Here is a 17,244-nt window from a genome sequence, read left to right as displayed (position 1 = left end):
GAAATTGTATGGAGGGCCAGGTAGGGAAGACTGTGCCTCCCCAAACAGCCTGGCCCCCGCCCCCTCCCACTTCCCACTCCCCGACTGCCCCCCCTCAGAACCTTCCACCCATCCAATCCCCCTGCTCCTTGTCCCTTGACCACCCCCTCCGAGAACCCCACGCCCCAAACCGCCCCCCCGAGACCCCACCCCCATCCAACCCCTCCTATTTCCTCTCCCCTGACTGCCCCCGGTCCCCGACAGGCCCCCTGGGACTCCCACGCCCTATCCAACCCACCCTGTTCCCCGACCCCTGATCGCCCCAGAACCTCCGCCCCATCTAACTGCTCCCTGTCCCCTGACTGTCCCCCAGAGCCTCCTACCTAACCTGCCAACCGCTGCGCACGTGCACACCACCGCCACCCCCTTACCATGCCACTCAGAGCGGCAGGAGCTCGCAGCTATGCCACCCGCATTGCCCAGCAGGAGCAGCGGGCCAGAGTGCTGCCCGCACGGCAGCGTGGCTGCGGGGGAGGAGGGACAGTGGGGGAGGAGCCAGGGGCTAGCCTCCCTGGCCAGGAGCTCCAGGGCCGGCAGGATGGTCCCGTGGGCTGGATGTGGCCCGTGGGCCATAGTTTTCCCACCTCTGTGCTATATTCTCATTATTCAAGCATGGAATTTCTATCCATTCAGATCTTGTGGTGCAGTTTGATTCATTTAAGATTTATACTATATTTTACTCTCTGCTTTCTTTCACATATGGTGCCCCTCCACCAGCACAACCAACTCTGCCATTCCAAGATATTTTGTACCTTGATCTTACCATGTCCCATTGGTTATCATTGTTCCCCAAGTTTCTGTGATGCCCATTATATCAATATCCTCATTTAACACCAGGCATTCATGTTCATCCATCTTAGTGTTCAGATTTCTAGCATTTGTATGCAAGCACTTATAACATTTGTCAGTATTTAGTTGTGTGCCTTCATGTAATTGTAATTGATGTTATTGAATGGGATCTTTTTCATTTAACCATTTCTCTTCAGTTCCTACCTTCATCAACTTCTATCCTCTCCTCATTACTAGGATATAGAGTATCCCCTTTAATAAATCCTCCCCTAAGGGATTTGTTTATCCAAACCATGTGCTCTTCCACACCTGTTGGGTTTCCCAGCCTTTAGTATAAAAAATCATCTACAACCTTTTTAATTTTACATGCAAGCAGTCTGATTCCGTTTTGGTTTAGGTGGAGCCCATCCTTCCTATATAGCCACCTCCTTTCCCAAAAGACCCCCCCAGTTCCTGATAAACTTAAATCTCTCCTCCCAACATCATTGTCTCATTCACATGTTGAGACTCTGCAGTTCTGCCTGGGGGAGCTGAGCTGACTCGGCCCTGGGTGGTCTGGCTATCAGCAGAAAAAGCACTTTGGATGGATGTGGCAATGACCAGTCATTACTGACCCCTTGCCCCCAAAGTGGGTTTTATAAATTTTGTATCTTTACTTGTGAGTAGATGCAGCCCTTGGCACACCATCTGGAATCTGGCTCTAATACATACATATCTCCATTCATTGTTCATGTTTATGTGCACGCTTGGTATCATTTATCCGCCTGACCGCTCTTTGCCAAAACACTGTTCAGTGTATTGAATGTCCTTTGCAAAGTGGATCTCAGAGTTCATCAAGCTGTGTTACAGAAGTGACCCACAGGCACTGATTTCAGAGATTTATATAAACTTGGAAATTAGCAAGCGTGTGGGGGTAATTAAAGCAAACCTGTAAGATGGAGCCAATGTGAAAAAATAAACCTTCAATTATGGAAGGCACTGAAGTGTACAGGATTGCTGCTGGAGCTCCCTTCTGCATTATCTCAGGCTTGCATTCTTCCAGTGGAACTTTTGAGTAACTGGGAGAGTCCAGGACTAGATCCTGGATGGGTATTATGGCACCTTTATGCCAATGATGGGCTCATAACTTAGAGCAGCCGTTGTGTGCCCATCATGAATAGAGCAGCTTTAATTATGCCAGCTGGTAACAGCCCACAGCATGGTGCTCCAGGCACACCCTCTAGTATTATGTCAGCTTTATGCCACCTGGGGATTCCCCCATGTAAGGGGAATCCCCAGTTAACTTTTGAAGCCACTGTGCCATGCCTATGGACTGATGCAAAGGAGATGGAGGCAGAGCTGGTGATCTGACCCAAAATTTTCATAGCGTTTGCTCTAACTGTATTATACATTGATTCGCTTTGATTTTAATGATTGTTCATGAGAAATATATGTAGCAGTAAGCGGTCATTGGTGCATGCAAGATTTTCAGACAACTGCCTGATATCAAGGTGAGGGGCACCCTAGGAGAGGATAGACGAATGTTCATTGGAATTGCACATGTAAATCTCCATGCACAGATGAAAGAACAGACACCAACTAAAATAAATAGAAACATAGGGAACTTTTGCAAAAATGCATGATCTTTACTCAAGTAACCTCAACTAGGGGGCCAGACACTGTTTGTTACTGAGCGGCCCCCAAATCCGGCTGCAGCCCGTGGTAATTGGGACACTTGGAACGTTGTAAGACCAGATCAGTCTCTTGCAAGATCAGACCCTTTTTTGTGTGAGTTGAACAGGTTTTGGCTCATAATTTGCTGTTCTCCTGATTTTATCTTCAAATAATCTTTGGTCTTATTTGTGGCATATCTTGTGTGTAACTTGTATATCACACTGGATCATCTGCTGGTGATAGATTCATTTGCACATGTGTAATATTTGTTGCATCATCATTTTAACTAGCCTTTAAAGATTCCAAAAGATGAATTCATGAAGGGCACAGCAGATACATTTGTCTCCACACCTTAGTGAATGAATGACTGGCATTTGTAATCACTATTTGTCTTCTTTAATAAATAGTTCTCGTGATACTTCCAAGGTGCTGTTATAATAGAAAAACCAGATCTTCTCCAATATTGACATGCCTTCTGTCTACTCTACATGCATAATTTTTCTATGATGTTAGAAAACTGGACTGAATCATAGTCATTAAAACTGAAAAGCAATTAACAATGTCATTGTTTGAATGAGAGAGACAGTCAAAGCTCTGACCAACTGCGTTCATTTGAGGTCACACTGTGCTTTTCAAAAGAACAGAGATCTTCACCCCGCTGTCCTGTTCTGATTCCCATTTGGGTAATTAGATTCTGCCTATCTACATTTCTCCATGGAATTCCAGATGAGCAGGCTACCTTTCTTCATTTCCTATCCTAAACTGCAGTGCATTGCTGTTGTGCATGGTAACACAGCTGCACACTCCACTGCAGAGGTGGCTGCATTTCAGTGGCAGGATAAAAATGTAAGGCTGTCTTATAAATAGCATATACTTTATTTTGGGTATTATGATGAGAGTTGCTTGAGATGGACAGCAAATAATGTTCCTTTAACATAGTTTTTGTGTATGTGAAGTGTATATATATGCTTTTGTGTGGTATGTGTATGTTTGTGTATATATACACTCTAAAAAATGACTATGTTAAAACAGTGCTGTGGGCTTCCATGTTGTTTGTATGTCAATTACTTCCATATCAGATATGTTGTTTACCATTTATAAAGGTGTTTTTGAATGCGCAGCCCAGACAACTCAGGCTAGGCTATGAGAGTCCATGTGAGTTCTTCCCTTGGTGCATCATCAACTGTGAAAAAGGTCCTGCAGGCCAAATGATGCCTTCGGTGACACCTGTGTAACCTTGCTACTTTAACTGTACTTGCAGAGCTGTCACTGGATCTTAGCAAACTGTTCTGTTGATGGTGTACAAAAACAGTGTGCACAATGAAGATGCTGCACAAGAACCAATTAACCATTGCAATAACTTGCCTAGGAAAATGGTGGATTCTCCATTGCTTGCAGTCATTGAATGGACAGATTTCTAAAAGATATGCTGTAGCTCAAACAGAAGTGATGGGCTCAATGCAGGAAATACTGGGTAAAGTTCTTTGATTTGTATTATGCAGGAGGTCAGCCTAGATGTCCATAATGGTCCCTTCTGCCCGTAAAAGCTATGAAACTGAAAGAGGGAATCGTATCCAGGTTATGTGCTCTATCTCTCAGCTGTGCTGGCTCTGCAGGGCTAACAGGATTAAAATACAATACACAGTTATTTTTGTCTTAAATGTCAGCAGATTGGATTCTGAAGAGACACATTAAGAAGCAAGGGTTGAATGAGAAGGTGCCAGATTTGCATAGTGACTTTTCAGAGTTGACTTTAAAACCTTTACTCCAGCGATGCTGGGGGTTCCCATCCCCTGAATACCCTGCCTTCCTGCAAAGTGAATTTAAGTTCAGGAGAAAGGCCAGGAAGAAGGCATTTGAAAGTAAAGGACAGGTTTGATACAGACAGTCGTAGTATGATCTCACCCACACTGCTCCACCAGTATGTTCAACCCCGACATCTCCTGGGCCACTCAATCTTTGGCCAATGGTGCCAATTAGTGATGGAAGTTTATCTGATGTGACCACATCCATTATTTATTATTATTGTTATTATTATTATTATTATTATTATTGCAGCAGTGTCCACTGGCCCCAGTCCACACAGGAAAACAGAGCTCTGCCCCAAAGAGCTTGCCATACAAGGCTATAATCATGCGCTTGACTCTGTGTGGTTGGACCCATGTACCTATTCACTGGGGCTGTGCCTGGGTGCAGAGGCCAGCCATGTGATATTGGTCACAGGATCAGGACTTCAGCAACTGGCCTGCGACTGCCAGACTCATTCTGCGCCTGTAGCAGGTTAGAAGCAGACTGAATGCTTTTCCCATTGCAGCAGGGTAAAAAAAAGAAAATGGAGACAAGCATCTCCCCTAGCTGACCTGATGCTTTCTCTTCCTTTCTTTCAAATGCATTATTTCATGTGTCTCTATTTCCTCTTCCCCACCCTCCCTGATGGTAAAGCCTGTGAGCAAAACTCTAAAATTCATTTTGCTTGACCTAAATAATCGGGTGGATGAGCCATGAGTTTATTACATCCTGCATGGGGGGAAAAAAGATGAACTGGTCTTTGTGGGGGAGGCTGGGCTATATTATTACAGTATCTTTAGTCTGCTCTCTCCCAACCCAGCAATAAAATTTGTGGTAGTGCATCTAGCAATATGCTGATTTAAATGCAGCTTTCCGCGTCCGTCTCCCCCCCTCCAAAAAACCTCTGTCTTTTTGTTTGATCAGTCCCTTTAAAAATCTGATTCTTATGCTGTGAGTGGGATGATGTTGTATCCCATTTCTTTTCTTTGTCGTTTCAATCATACAGCGGGTAAGCGAAAAACAGGCAGGTAGTGCTTTCTGCACCACCTTCTTGCCTTAAGGGGAAAACAGTAGGTATTAGGGTGGGTGGTTTTAATAATAGGTTATCCTGGAGACAAGATGTTCAGAAAGGAGGTGTGCTCAAGGAAATATTTGCCTTTTTGGGGTTTGTTTTTTTTTTAAATAAAAACTTCTATCTTTCGTAGCGTGCATTTTAAGATTCTGAGCTACTTTTCTGCAAGGGAAGAGATGCATTTTGGGAGGCTGTAGAAAGCAAGGGACAAGGGGAGCTTTGTCATTTTAGCTTTTGAAGGACAGAGGGCCAGCTTCTTATCTGGTGTAAATCAGTGTCGCTTCATGCTGTGACACCTGTTTACACCCAGTGACAATATGGCACATACTTATTATGAAAATTGTCATCTGATGATTGTTCATATCACTTCTGTGGCACCTTTCTTCTAAGTGTTATATTAATTATCCACTGCAATCTACCTAGGTACATCTGCTTAGTCCTATTTGTTCAGGGGGCAAACTGAGGCAGGAGAGATGAACTGACTTGCCTGAGGTCACCCAACAAGTCACTGGCAGAGCTGGGAATAGATCCCCAGAGTCCAATTTCCACAATCCCCCACCTCTCCCAGACAATGGCATAGCTAATACTGAATGTGATGACCAGGAATTATTAAGCATCAGTTAGCGTATCTCTTAGAAGGTGGCTGCTGCAGTTTGACAGATTAGCCTATTCTCGCATGCACATCTTAATTGCCTCATTACCACAATGCACAAATAAAAAATCATACCTTTATGGGCTGATTGATGTAGCAGAGAGCAATGCAAAGGGACAGGCAGAGTAGAGAAACAACCCTGTCTGCAAAGGGAACCATACAAGGGGGAGCATTCAGAAAGTCCATCCACTTCTACATCCAGCTGTCAAGTTTGACACAGGAGGAAAGGCTTTGGAATGAGGGGCACATCCCCAAATGGCAGAGCCAGGACGATGGAACTGCCCCTATTATTGTTATTTATGGGCACAACCAGCGTCCCCAGCATTGCACAGTCGTCTGTGAAGCGTGGCGAACATAGAGCAGCTCCCTGCCCAAGGAGCTAGGCAAACAGCAACAGGACAATACAAGCCAAAGCCAGTGTGAGAAAGGTACATTCTAGGCGGAGTGCTTCGGCACATCGGGAACCTGCTGATGAGGTGGGACTCGTTTCTCTATTGCATCTATACTTGGGGTTTTAGACCTGAAACTTGCTGATGCGGGATTTCTAAATTTCGGTAACTGAGAATGATTGATGGTGTGTAGGACAGTGACAAGACTCAGCAGAGAGAACATAGTCAGCAATATCTTCTCCTCAAGGGACATTGTTTAATGAGAAAAGCAAAGCAAGTAAACACAAGTAAAAAAAAAAAGAGAGAGAGAGAAATTCCCCCACTGAAGCTGGGGATTCATCCCAGATCTCTGACTTCTGGGTATGGACCATAACCTTCCCATGGACCATAACCAAGCAGCCAATGTATAGCCCTTCCCCTTCATGCTGGGGCACGGGGAGGGTGAAAGTTAGCTGAGTTTAACCCCTTGTTCAGTTGGGACAACATAGTGTCAGTGTCACACACTGACCAGGTGTGACTGGGATTGGGTGGAATTTGGGTCCAAAATGATGGCCCATCCGCTTCCACTGAAAAATGATTTGTCCCTTATGTCTGGAGAATGTTTTGATGCTTTTGAATTAGCAGTGAATCTGGTGGGAGGGGAGATGGAAGGGCAGGAAGAAATCACAAGAAACTTTGGTTTTGCCAGGAAGTATCATTTTGACACTTGCTAGCAGATGATGATCTGATGCAGTCTAAGGCTCTTTTATACAGAACACAGAATTCAAAATGAGCAGGAGTGCTGTGACCAGAACATCTCACTCCACTGGTGGTTTTGCCTTGATGCACAGAATGTATTCTGTAGGATGTGGTCTCTTGGAGGAATGTTCACTGACGGAGGAACATCTCATGACAAACTGGTTTCTATCTAATTGCCATCTTCTCAAAAAAAAAATGCTCCCAGAACTAAACAGCTGTCCGCACTCACAGGATCTGAGGGGTAAAATTATAGCAAACAAGAAGCCAGGAAATATAAATTTGGAAAAGGGAATTCTTGGACAATTGTTTTAGCAAATAAAACGTGCTGTATTATAATAATATTACATGCAAGCATGCAATTACGTTTGAAAATTGCAAGCTTCCACCAAAGAGTCAGGCAGTTGGAGTTTTAAGCATTGTGTATTTAAAGGGACAGCCTTAGAGATTCAATATTGAACCTGCCCTGCCTAGACTGGATGAATGGCTAGAGAGGCAGAATTTGGGCAAGTATGAAGATAGACAGATAGATGCATTTTATAAATAAAAAATGAATACAGTCCCCCAATCAGAAGAACATAAGAATGGCCCTACTGGGTCAGACCAAGGGTCCATCTAGCCCAGTATTCTGTCTTCCAACAGTGGCCAGTGCCAGGTGCCCCCGAGGGAATGAACAGAACAGGTAAGCATCAAGTGATCCATCCCCTGTCGCTCATTCCCAGCTTCTGGCAAACAGAAACTAGGGACATCATTCCTGCCATCCTGGCTAATAGCCATTGATGGACCTATCCTCTATGAATTTATCTAGTTCTTTTTTGAACCCTATTATGGTCTTGGCCTTCACAACATCCTCTGGCAAGGAGTTCCACAAGTTGACTGTGTGTTGTGTGAAGAAATACTTCCTTTTATTTGTTTTAAGTCTGCTGCCTATTTATATCATTTGGTGACCCCTAGTTCTCGTGTTATGAGAAGTAGTAAACAACACTTCCTTATCTACTTTCTCTGCACCAGTCATGATTTTATAGACCTCAAGCATATCTCCCCTTAGCCATCTCTTTTCTAAGCTGAAAAGTCACAGTCTTATTAATCTCTCCTCATACAGGAGCTGTTCCATTCCCCTAATAATTTTTGTTGCCCTTTTCTGAACCTTTTCCAATTCCAATATATCTTTTTTGAGATGGGGCTTAGCTATTGTGGGCATGAACACATGGGGATGCTGTGTACCATTTTTATACCCTGCCTGCTTCTAGGGTTGGAACGGACAGGCAAAGTGGAGGGATGCAGGGCTCACCAGCCATGGCACATGGAGGAAGAGTCTCATGTGAAGTCTGCCAGCCTTGATGGTGCTCCTGAGCCAAGCCAAGCCATTGCTGCAGCTTTTTGCTGTAATACATGGTGTGCATTGTATTTGAATTCCTCCTGGCAGCCTTTTATCTCTGCCTAGTGTCTGGCTTCCCAGGGTGTGGTCCCCGGAGATGGTGAAGATGGCAGAGAAGATAACAGAGGAGAATGCCGAAGTGGTGCTGTTTAGCCTGTATGCCGCTCACACAGAGTTAGTCACACAGAGCTGCTCGTAGTCAGTTATTGGCATTTTCACAGCTCCACTTTGGGAGCAATGGCCTGGCCTGGTGCTAGAGTGCTACTGAAGATGGATAGATCCTGCAGATTAGCCCAAACCAACTCAGCACTGAACTTTGAGGGAACAACCCAAAGCCCTGCATGTCAACACCCCAAGCTTTGGGACAATTCAGAGGAAGGTTTGAATTCTGACAGAGCAGAACAACAGCTACCTAGGACTTTTGCACATCAAGGCCACTCTGAAGCTCTTGGTGGTTGCAGGGATAGAACTCATATCCTCCTGCTTCTAACATAGCCCCTGATCACTTGACCTCAATGAGATCCCCCCCGCAGTTATTTTTACTTTTATTAGCTGTATAGGGCTTATGAGACATGGGTGATCAATGCCGATTCCATCCATTAGAGGGCATTATACTCAAACACACTAGCCAGTTCATTGCTCAGCCTCCTTGAAGCAAAATAAATCTTCTTAACATAACTAAGGAAACGGACCAATTCCAAGTGCCCTTTCACAACCCTGAGCAATTTAGTCGTCCATGATTTACCAGGCACCATTAACGATGAATGTACAATCTTGAAGAACACAAGTGGGATGTCTCATTATCACCTATTTGGCAGACTCTGCAGAATAACCCAGACTTTCATTTCACCTCTCAGAGTCCAGACCATTTGTTCCACTACTGCTTCGGCAGGGAAGAAACATTCCTGTTGTCTAATATTAACATTAGTGCACTCTGACATAATTTGTATTATTTCTAATATTGGATCATATTAAATGATCCAAACACTAAATAGGCATTTCTCTCTCTCTCTCTCTCTTTCTCTCTTTGAGGTCTCTTTTTTATGCATTCTTGTTTTCTGTATGGCATAATTTACAGTGGAAAGTCGAAAGTTAAAAGGAGTCAGAAGCAAATGAACAAAAGAAAATCTTTTAAAGTGTAGACTGCAAAGCTGTGATCGTCGGAGCCAGGACATGGGCTTGGCTGCGCTTTCACAAATATAGCTTCTAGGGTGTGGCTGGGGCAGGTTTACAATCAGCGGCTTGGCCGGAGTTCTGCATGCTGAAAGGAGAGACAATCGCTAGCCTTCACCGCCAGCTCTGCCTGTGTTTGTGTGGCAGGGTGGGGGGCTTTGACTGCTATTGCTCTGAAGGGGGTGCAGGAAGTTCCCAAGCCAAAGTCCGCCTCATTTGGAATGTTTTGAAACCTGAGGGCAGTGGGTGTCTCAGCAGATTAATGGCCTGTGGGATTTCCCATTGCAGACTTGAATTTCAGACCCAAGCCAGATCAAACAGACCAGAAATTGCTGATGGTAGCAATTTCACAAATGGCTCAGGTAGTCCCCACCCTGCTCCCTCTTAAATCAGAATTAAAAAATCCCCCTAGCTACTATGAATGCTGGGCTCTGATGCAGCAGACTTTGCTTTTGGAGAAGCCTGGACTGTGGAGCAGAAGTGGGGAAAGGTACCTTGACAGCCAGGGATGATTGAAGGCCTGCCTGGCACTCAGCGTCATGCCCATGAGAGCATTACTGCTGACCTTGCTTGGAGATGAAGCTTCTTTGCATCACTTCTAATGCACACTGACACCTTTGGAACAGTAAAGCACAGTGTACCACAAATGCAATTAGCCACAGTAGATATTATGGCTTCTGCTAAGTTGCCTTTACAAACCCTGTATCTAGTATAAAATAAACACTTGGTTAGTACCTTCCAGCTGCGGATCATATTGTGCTTTACAAAGATGGAGCAGTATTATTCACCCCATGGTATAGTTAGGGAAATTAGTTTAACTGGGGCATATAGAGTAAGGGCACTATTTTCAGACTTGGCTATGTCTTTGATCGATGAGGCATCTACATAAGTGGCCTGATTTTCAGAGCCCCTAAAGCTGCCATCAAATTGGCCACTTTTGGCCTAAGGCCCAGATCCTCATAGGTGCTTAGGTGCCTAACTCCCATGGGAGGATTGGGGCCTAAGTGAACTCCACAACGTCAGACAGACAGTCAGTGCAGCGTGAGGAACAGAGCCCAGGTCTCCTGAGTCCCAGTGCACTAACCACTTACTATACTGCCTGTTAGTGAAGTGATGCTGGTTCTCATCCCCCAGTTGTCTGAAATTGCCTGCACCCCTTTAGCTTCCTTTATTCCAAGTCACTTGCATTCTTGCAGGAGAAATCTTTCAGCCAGAAATCAGTTTGTGAAGCATCTATAGGTGCTAAGGTGAACATTGAACGTATTATTACTTTTGAGATTGGGTACTATAGAGCCCAGCCCTGACTCATATGAGTGCTCCCAATGGAGTTAGACCCTTTTTAATACAAGCCATTCTTCTGGGCCCGGGGCTTCCTGGGTGGCAATGCACCTGTTTACATCAGGGAGAAAATTTAGTCCTGTACAAGCAACATGTTATCATTATACAATTATGCTTTTAGAAGCTGAGCTTTTGTTGTAATAAAATGATGAGTATTGAGCACTCTCATAAATAGAATATTTGGAGATACCACTCAGAGCTTAATTGGAATGCAGTTATTTTAGGCGGCCTACCCACTATTTTTACAATGCTATAATTTTCTATTATAAAATGTATTTTTCTCTTAAACTCCATGTAATCAGTTTTTGGTCTCTCACTCTCCCACTTCCTTTGTGTGTGCATGCTTTCATTTCTTTAAAGGGATGGCATTCATCGTTTGGAATACGTGCTGAGGCTGCTGATTCTATTTTTGGATATGTTATTCTTGGAGAAAACACCCTTTAATTGGGGTGGGGGTGAAAGAGGCGGGAATAGGAGGGGAGCTTTAGGAAGGAAAGCATTTAGCTGAAAGCGTCAACTTCAGAACGCTTCCAGCTTGTGTCAGTTCCCCCCTGGGGCATGAGAATCTTAAGGTCATTTCTAGGATTGGTGTCCTGTATAGCAGTGCAGAACTGCACAGCTGTCAAACTACCAGGCTGGATAAGAGTGCCCTTTCTACAAACTTACATACATTTTTAAAATTTAAATTACATGGTTTCCCTTCAACTCTGCCAGGATCCTGAAATGTTATCAGCTTTCCTACATGCTCTTGGTAAAGCAGAAACAGAATGAAGCTTGAGAGAAATGCAGTGTTAAAGTAAATGAAATCTAGTCTCTTTCCAAAAAGTGAGTTATAAGTAGTTTCAGGTACAACATCTGTCCCTCCATCCCCCTGCTAACTTTTATAGTTTTACAATCACATTTCCCCTATCTTTGAATTGTTTCTCTCTCTTCCTTGCTACTACATGAAAGACCTGCACAAATAGGGAAAACTGATTGACTGTCCAGGAGATAAAGGACTACACACAGTGTGCTGTGAAATACACCGCATAAACAACCTGATATATATTCTTCCAATCTCTCTCAGTTAGAGTGATCTTAGTGATTATCAATTGTAGGTTAAAAAACATTAGACAAATGTAATTTTTAAGATGATGGTGTTTCTTTAAAACAAAACGTTAAAAGGTAATGGGGCAAAGGAAACTGTTATTAGGATGCAAATACCTAAGAAGGAAGTCATCTCTTTGCAGCCACCTTAAAAGCTATTTATTATCTTACATCTGCTTGGATGACTTGGCGGATTTACTTTTTTTTAATGGCTATTTTAAACAGCTATTTTGTAGCATATCATATGGGATCTGTTGGGTTAATTGTGAAGAAAGTTAGTTAGCTGAACATGGTTAAGCCCAGAACTGTGTAACGAATCAATTTGTTGCAAAAAATAGACATGGATCCGTCTGGATCATACACACATCAAGGGATCTCAGACGAGAACCCTTATTCTTCAGATCTAAAACACGAACTTCAGTTACTTGAGCTAACCAAAGCCTCTTGTAGCGACTTGTAGGTCCTGTTTTCTCTTTTTGGTCAGCTTCTTCAGAGCAAAATCATTCACTCACTCATACACACAAGCCAGTGTGTTACAACCATCACTTTCAGCCTTTAAATCAAGACTGGATATCTTTCTAAAAGAGGTGCTCTAGCTCGAACAGAAGTTATGGGGCTGATGCCGAAATTCCTGTGTGAGGCTCTACGGCCTGTGTGACACACAAGGTCAGATTAGATTATCATAATTGTCCCATCTGGCAGTAAAGTCTATTAACCAGACACTAGGTAACCTGGATTTTATTTCCAGCTCTGATAAAAAAGTTACTGGATGATCTTAGGCCAGTCACACTCACTGTCCCTCAGTTTCCCTGTCTGTAAAATGGGGACAATGGTAGCAGTGTTCTGTGTCCCAGTTCACTGATGCATTTAAAGCCCTTTGGGATTCCGAGAGGGAAGATGTGTCAGCACTGCACCGTAACTAGCTGGTGCATGTGCACCACTCCCTGCTATTCATGTCATGAGTGCTATTCTGTGTAGTGAAAGACGTTTTCCTGTAGCTCAGGTGGAAGGGGCCTATGTTTTTGAGGCGGATGGAACTCAGTTCTATCCCCACTGTCACCAAGAGGCCACAGTATGGTGACAACAGTGAAGTGCTACATGGCTATAGATTTTTGCAGTAAGAGTATAGCACTCTCCTAACTGGCAGTGCTTTCACACGGGCTGACTGTTTTCTGCGATGGCTTTTGTTTCATGTAGAAAGAACAGCCCTGCATATAAACAAGAGTTCTCGAGGACATGGGGGATTTGCCTGCTCCAAAACAGGCCTTGGAGAGCAGGCTGGCTTGCGCTAAAAAGTGACTTAGGGCTGGAGGTAGTCCCGAGGCAGCTGTTTTGTGCTTAGTAGCGATGTCATCGTTTTCCCAAGGCCTTGGCTTGCCTGCTCCCACATAGTAACCACCAAACAATGGCTTGTTGGGTATGGGGGTGGGCAAGGAGGGGAGAGATAACCACAAGGTCTCAGCTGGTTATTGATCTTCCCTGGGTGGGAGGAGGAAAGCAACATTGCATGAGAATGCCCACAGGGAGACACGCTGGAAAGTCTGATCCCTGGGTTCGCACCGATGCTTTCCCATCCCAAAAAGCAATGTTTGGTCAACGTTTAGGGCAGCCAGATCCAGTTGTCCTTCCTCAGGAAAAGCCAACAGGTTTGGTTTGACCAGGGGTTTGCTAACCAATTCAAGCCAACATCCTGGGACAGTGAGGAGAAGGAGGCGACCCAGCTGCCGCTCTGATGGCCGAGTTCCCCCCCCCCCGCTACCCCGGCTAACCTCCTTCAGCCAGCCGTAGACCCACCCTCTCAGCTATATGACCCCAGGAGCAGGAGGTGCTGTGCTGGGTTGGAGTGGAAGCCATCAGGGACCCTAGTACTCCACATGGCAGCTGAAGAGGTGCTCAGTCTATCACAGAGCAAAAGGGGGGGAAATTATGAGGATTATGAGGGGAGTGGGGGGAATAGAATGTGGGGAAGGAAGAAGAGAAATCTCGAGGCTGGATGGAGGAGAAGAGACAAGGGGGTGGGGAACAGGTTGCAGGAGAAATCCAGCAACATGAGAAGCCAGTGCAGGCTGCGTGGGAAACCTCCAATCCACTAGCATGTCTATGCCTTCCAGCATCAGGGGAGTGGGTTAGCGGTCCCCCCGATTGTCCTCCCCTGCCTGTTCTTCTTTGGAAAATTACACATAGAAAATGGTATAAACTGCACTGGTAACTGAGCAATGGGAGTATTGCCTGAGTGAGGACTGCAAGGTTGGCGCCTTGGGGATGAAATGGCATTAACACTCTCTCTTTCTGTGTCTCAGGAGTTCCCAAGGGGTTAATAGATTCAACGTGAGTCTGGTTGTTTTAGAAGTCTCTTCTGCATGTGACAATGTTAATATATCCCTAGCCAGCTGGAGGAAATGTCTCCTGTTTTCTGGGATATCGCAAGTGGAGGCTCTTTTGGAACCGTTTGAAAGAGGAAACATCTGACAGATAACACTCCGAGGAACCCATTAATATCAGGTTTTTGGTTTGGGTGTAGGCTTTTTTCTTCCGAATCCCCTTTTGAAGCACAAACTGCATGGGGTGGGGGTGGAGGGTGATGGAGGCCTTTGAATGGTAGCAGAGTGGATATGATAATACTCTTGGAGATAAATGTGAGCGATACAACCATTGCGTCAAAGAGGCAAAGCCGTAAGTGTTAGACCCCCCGCAAATCCACGCCGTGACTTTGACTGCAGTTCTTTGCACAGTTGGTTCTAAACATGGTCAGTGCCCACAAACCACATGGCTAATACTCAGTTACTGATGATGGCAGCTAACCATGTCTCACCTTTGCCAGTGGCCAAAGCAGGTGCATGGTTGTTTTCCTGTAAGCACTGTAGGTGATGGGATCACTTAACTGGGTTTGCTGCTTAGCCAGTTGGCCAGTCCTCCCAGCTCTCTGTTCAGTAGGACATCCCAAACATGCTGTTGTTTGCTCTCCATGTGTATGTCCCTTGGATCGTCTATCCTATGCCAAGGCGGTATGGGATAGCTGTGTTACAGCGCTAATAACACTGCATGTTAGGAAGGAAACTGGTCATGCCATGTCATTCATGGCATACCGGCCATGCTTTTATTATCTTATTTATTCAGATAGTGATGTAAATAGTCATAGTGCCTAGCAAAACACAAAGAGCTTAGCATGTAATTCAGGCAACGCAAACACGGGCAATAAATTGGGTCTGGGAGGATGCGGGAGACATCACTGGGGAGAAATCAGTGGGAAACGATTCCTGGAGGAGGGATGTGGAGGAGGAAAGAGGGCAAATGGGGATAAGAAACAGGAAGCTGTCCCAGGCATAGGGGACAGCCTGAGAGCAGGCCTGAAACTGAGAGTGGAAAGAGAGGACAAAGGGAGAGAAGACTGGGAGAAGGAAGTGGAGAGCACAGGGGGAAGTGGAGAAGAGATCATGGAAGGCTTTGAGGAGCTTGAATCTCACATAGCTCCATAATGTGTAGGGAGCAGTGGAAACAGGAGATGATTTTGTGAGCAGCATTTTGGAGAGAGGAGAAGTAAGAAGTAGGGAAGCAGGAGAGAAGAAGGTTACAGTGTTTGAGATAAGAGGTGACCTTGGCACCGTCAGCTTTATGGACACTCAGAGATCTACTTTCTAATTCTTTCTGTATTTTGTTCTAGGGCTCTAAATGAGAATATGGCCAATGGCATTGAAGATCTTATTGGGATCCCATTCCCAAATCACAGCAGTGAAGTCCTTTGCGGTTTAAATGAACAGCGGCACGATGGTCTACTCTGTGATGTCATCCTCATTGTCCAGGACCAGGAGTACAGGACCCACAGGTCTGTCCTTGCAGCCTGCAGCAAGTACTTTAAAAAACTCTTCACTACTGGCACTTTAACAGACCAGCCCTATGTTTACGAGATTGACTTTGTCAAGCCTGAAGCACTTTCTGCTATCCTAGAGTTTGCCTATACTTCAACCCTCACCATCACCACCTCAAATGTCAAGCACATCCTCAATGCAGCCAAGATGCTGGAGATCCAGTGCATTATCAATGTATGCCTTGAAATCATGGAGCCTGACAGAGAAGCTGAAGAGGAAGATGATAAAGAGGATGAAGATGACGATGATGATGAAGAAGATGATGATGATGAAGAGGAGGAGGAGGAGGAAGAAGTGGAAGATTTTGTGAATCAGGAGAACCTCACAGATGTCCAAGAAGTAAGCTGTCACCAAAGCCCTTCAAAGTCTGACCTTACCGAAGAAACATACACAGAAGCACCTAGAGACTTCCCACACCATTACCCAGCCCATAGCTCTGCCGGCCACTTGGGCATGATACGAGACTTTTCCATCGAGTCATTACTAAGGGAAAATTTGTATCCTAAAACGAACATTCCAGAAAGGAGGCCAGCCCTATCTCCCTTCACACCAGGCTTCTTTCCCCACCTGTGGCATGGAAATTTCAGTTCCTTTTCCCAGCTAGAAGAGCAGCAAGTGGACAATGGCCCTTTGGACCTGGTGATCAAAAAGAGGAAGATTAAGGAGGAGGAGAAGGAAGAGCTCCCTCCGGCTCCTTTCCCTAATGACTTCTTCAAGGACATGTTTGCTGGCAATCCAGGAGGTCACCTAGGGCACATTAAAGCAGAGAACGACTATAGCGCTTATCTCAACTTTCTAAGTGCCACCCACCTGGGAGGAGTGTTTCCTCCATGGCCCCTGGAGGAAGAAAGGAAGATAAAGCCCAAGGCATCGCAGCAGTGTCCGATCTGTAACAAAGTCATCATGGGGGCAGGGAAGCTGCCACGGCACATGAGAACCCACACAGGAGAAAAGCCATACATGTGCACGATCTGTGAAGTTCGCTTTACCAGGTGTGCATCAGTTATTACTGTTGGATTTAGCAATGCAGCTACAAAAGGGGGATGGCACCCTAATAAAGCACTGATGGATTTACTGAGTCCAGCAATACAGGTTGCTAACCATAAATGCTATTTATAGAGATTGCTTATTACGTGGAGCCTGTGTCAGGTTAGGGCCTTAGTAGACAACAAGAAAGATCTCAGTGAAGCCACTCCATGTAGACACAGGCATTTAAGCAATGTCTCTTTCCACTTAAGAGTAAAGTGAATATCAAGGATATAGGGGCCTGACACAAAGTCCATTGA

At 45.0% G+C, this 17,244-nt stretch overlaps 1 protein-coding gene across 1 annotated transcript in view; it reads left to right on the top strand.

Moving 5' to 3' along the window:
* The window catches only part of ZBTB7C (zinc finger and BTB domain containing 7C), a 296,499-nt gene that overhangs the window by 261,598 nt on the left and 17,657 nt on the right, over positions 1-17,244 (top strand). Inside the window, exon 3 of the mRNA XM_038402690.2 lies at positions 15,754-16,950. Coding sequence (XP_038258618.1) covers positions 15,770-16,950 — 1,181 coding nt within the window. The 5' untranslated portion in view covers positions 15,754-15,769. The remainder of the gene's footprint in view (positions 1-15,753; positions 16,951-17,244) is intronic.

This window comes from Dermochelys coriacea, chromosome 5, assembly GCF_009764565.3.
Source record: "Dermochelys coriacea isolate rDerCor1 chromosome 5, rDerCor1.pri.v4, whole genome shotgun sequence".
NCBI lineage: Eukaryota > Metazoa > Chordata > Testudines > Dermochelyidae > Dermochelys > Dermochelys coriacea.
Note: the sequence above shows the minus strand (reverse complement) of the source record. Positions and strands in the feature narration are given on the sequence as shown.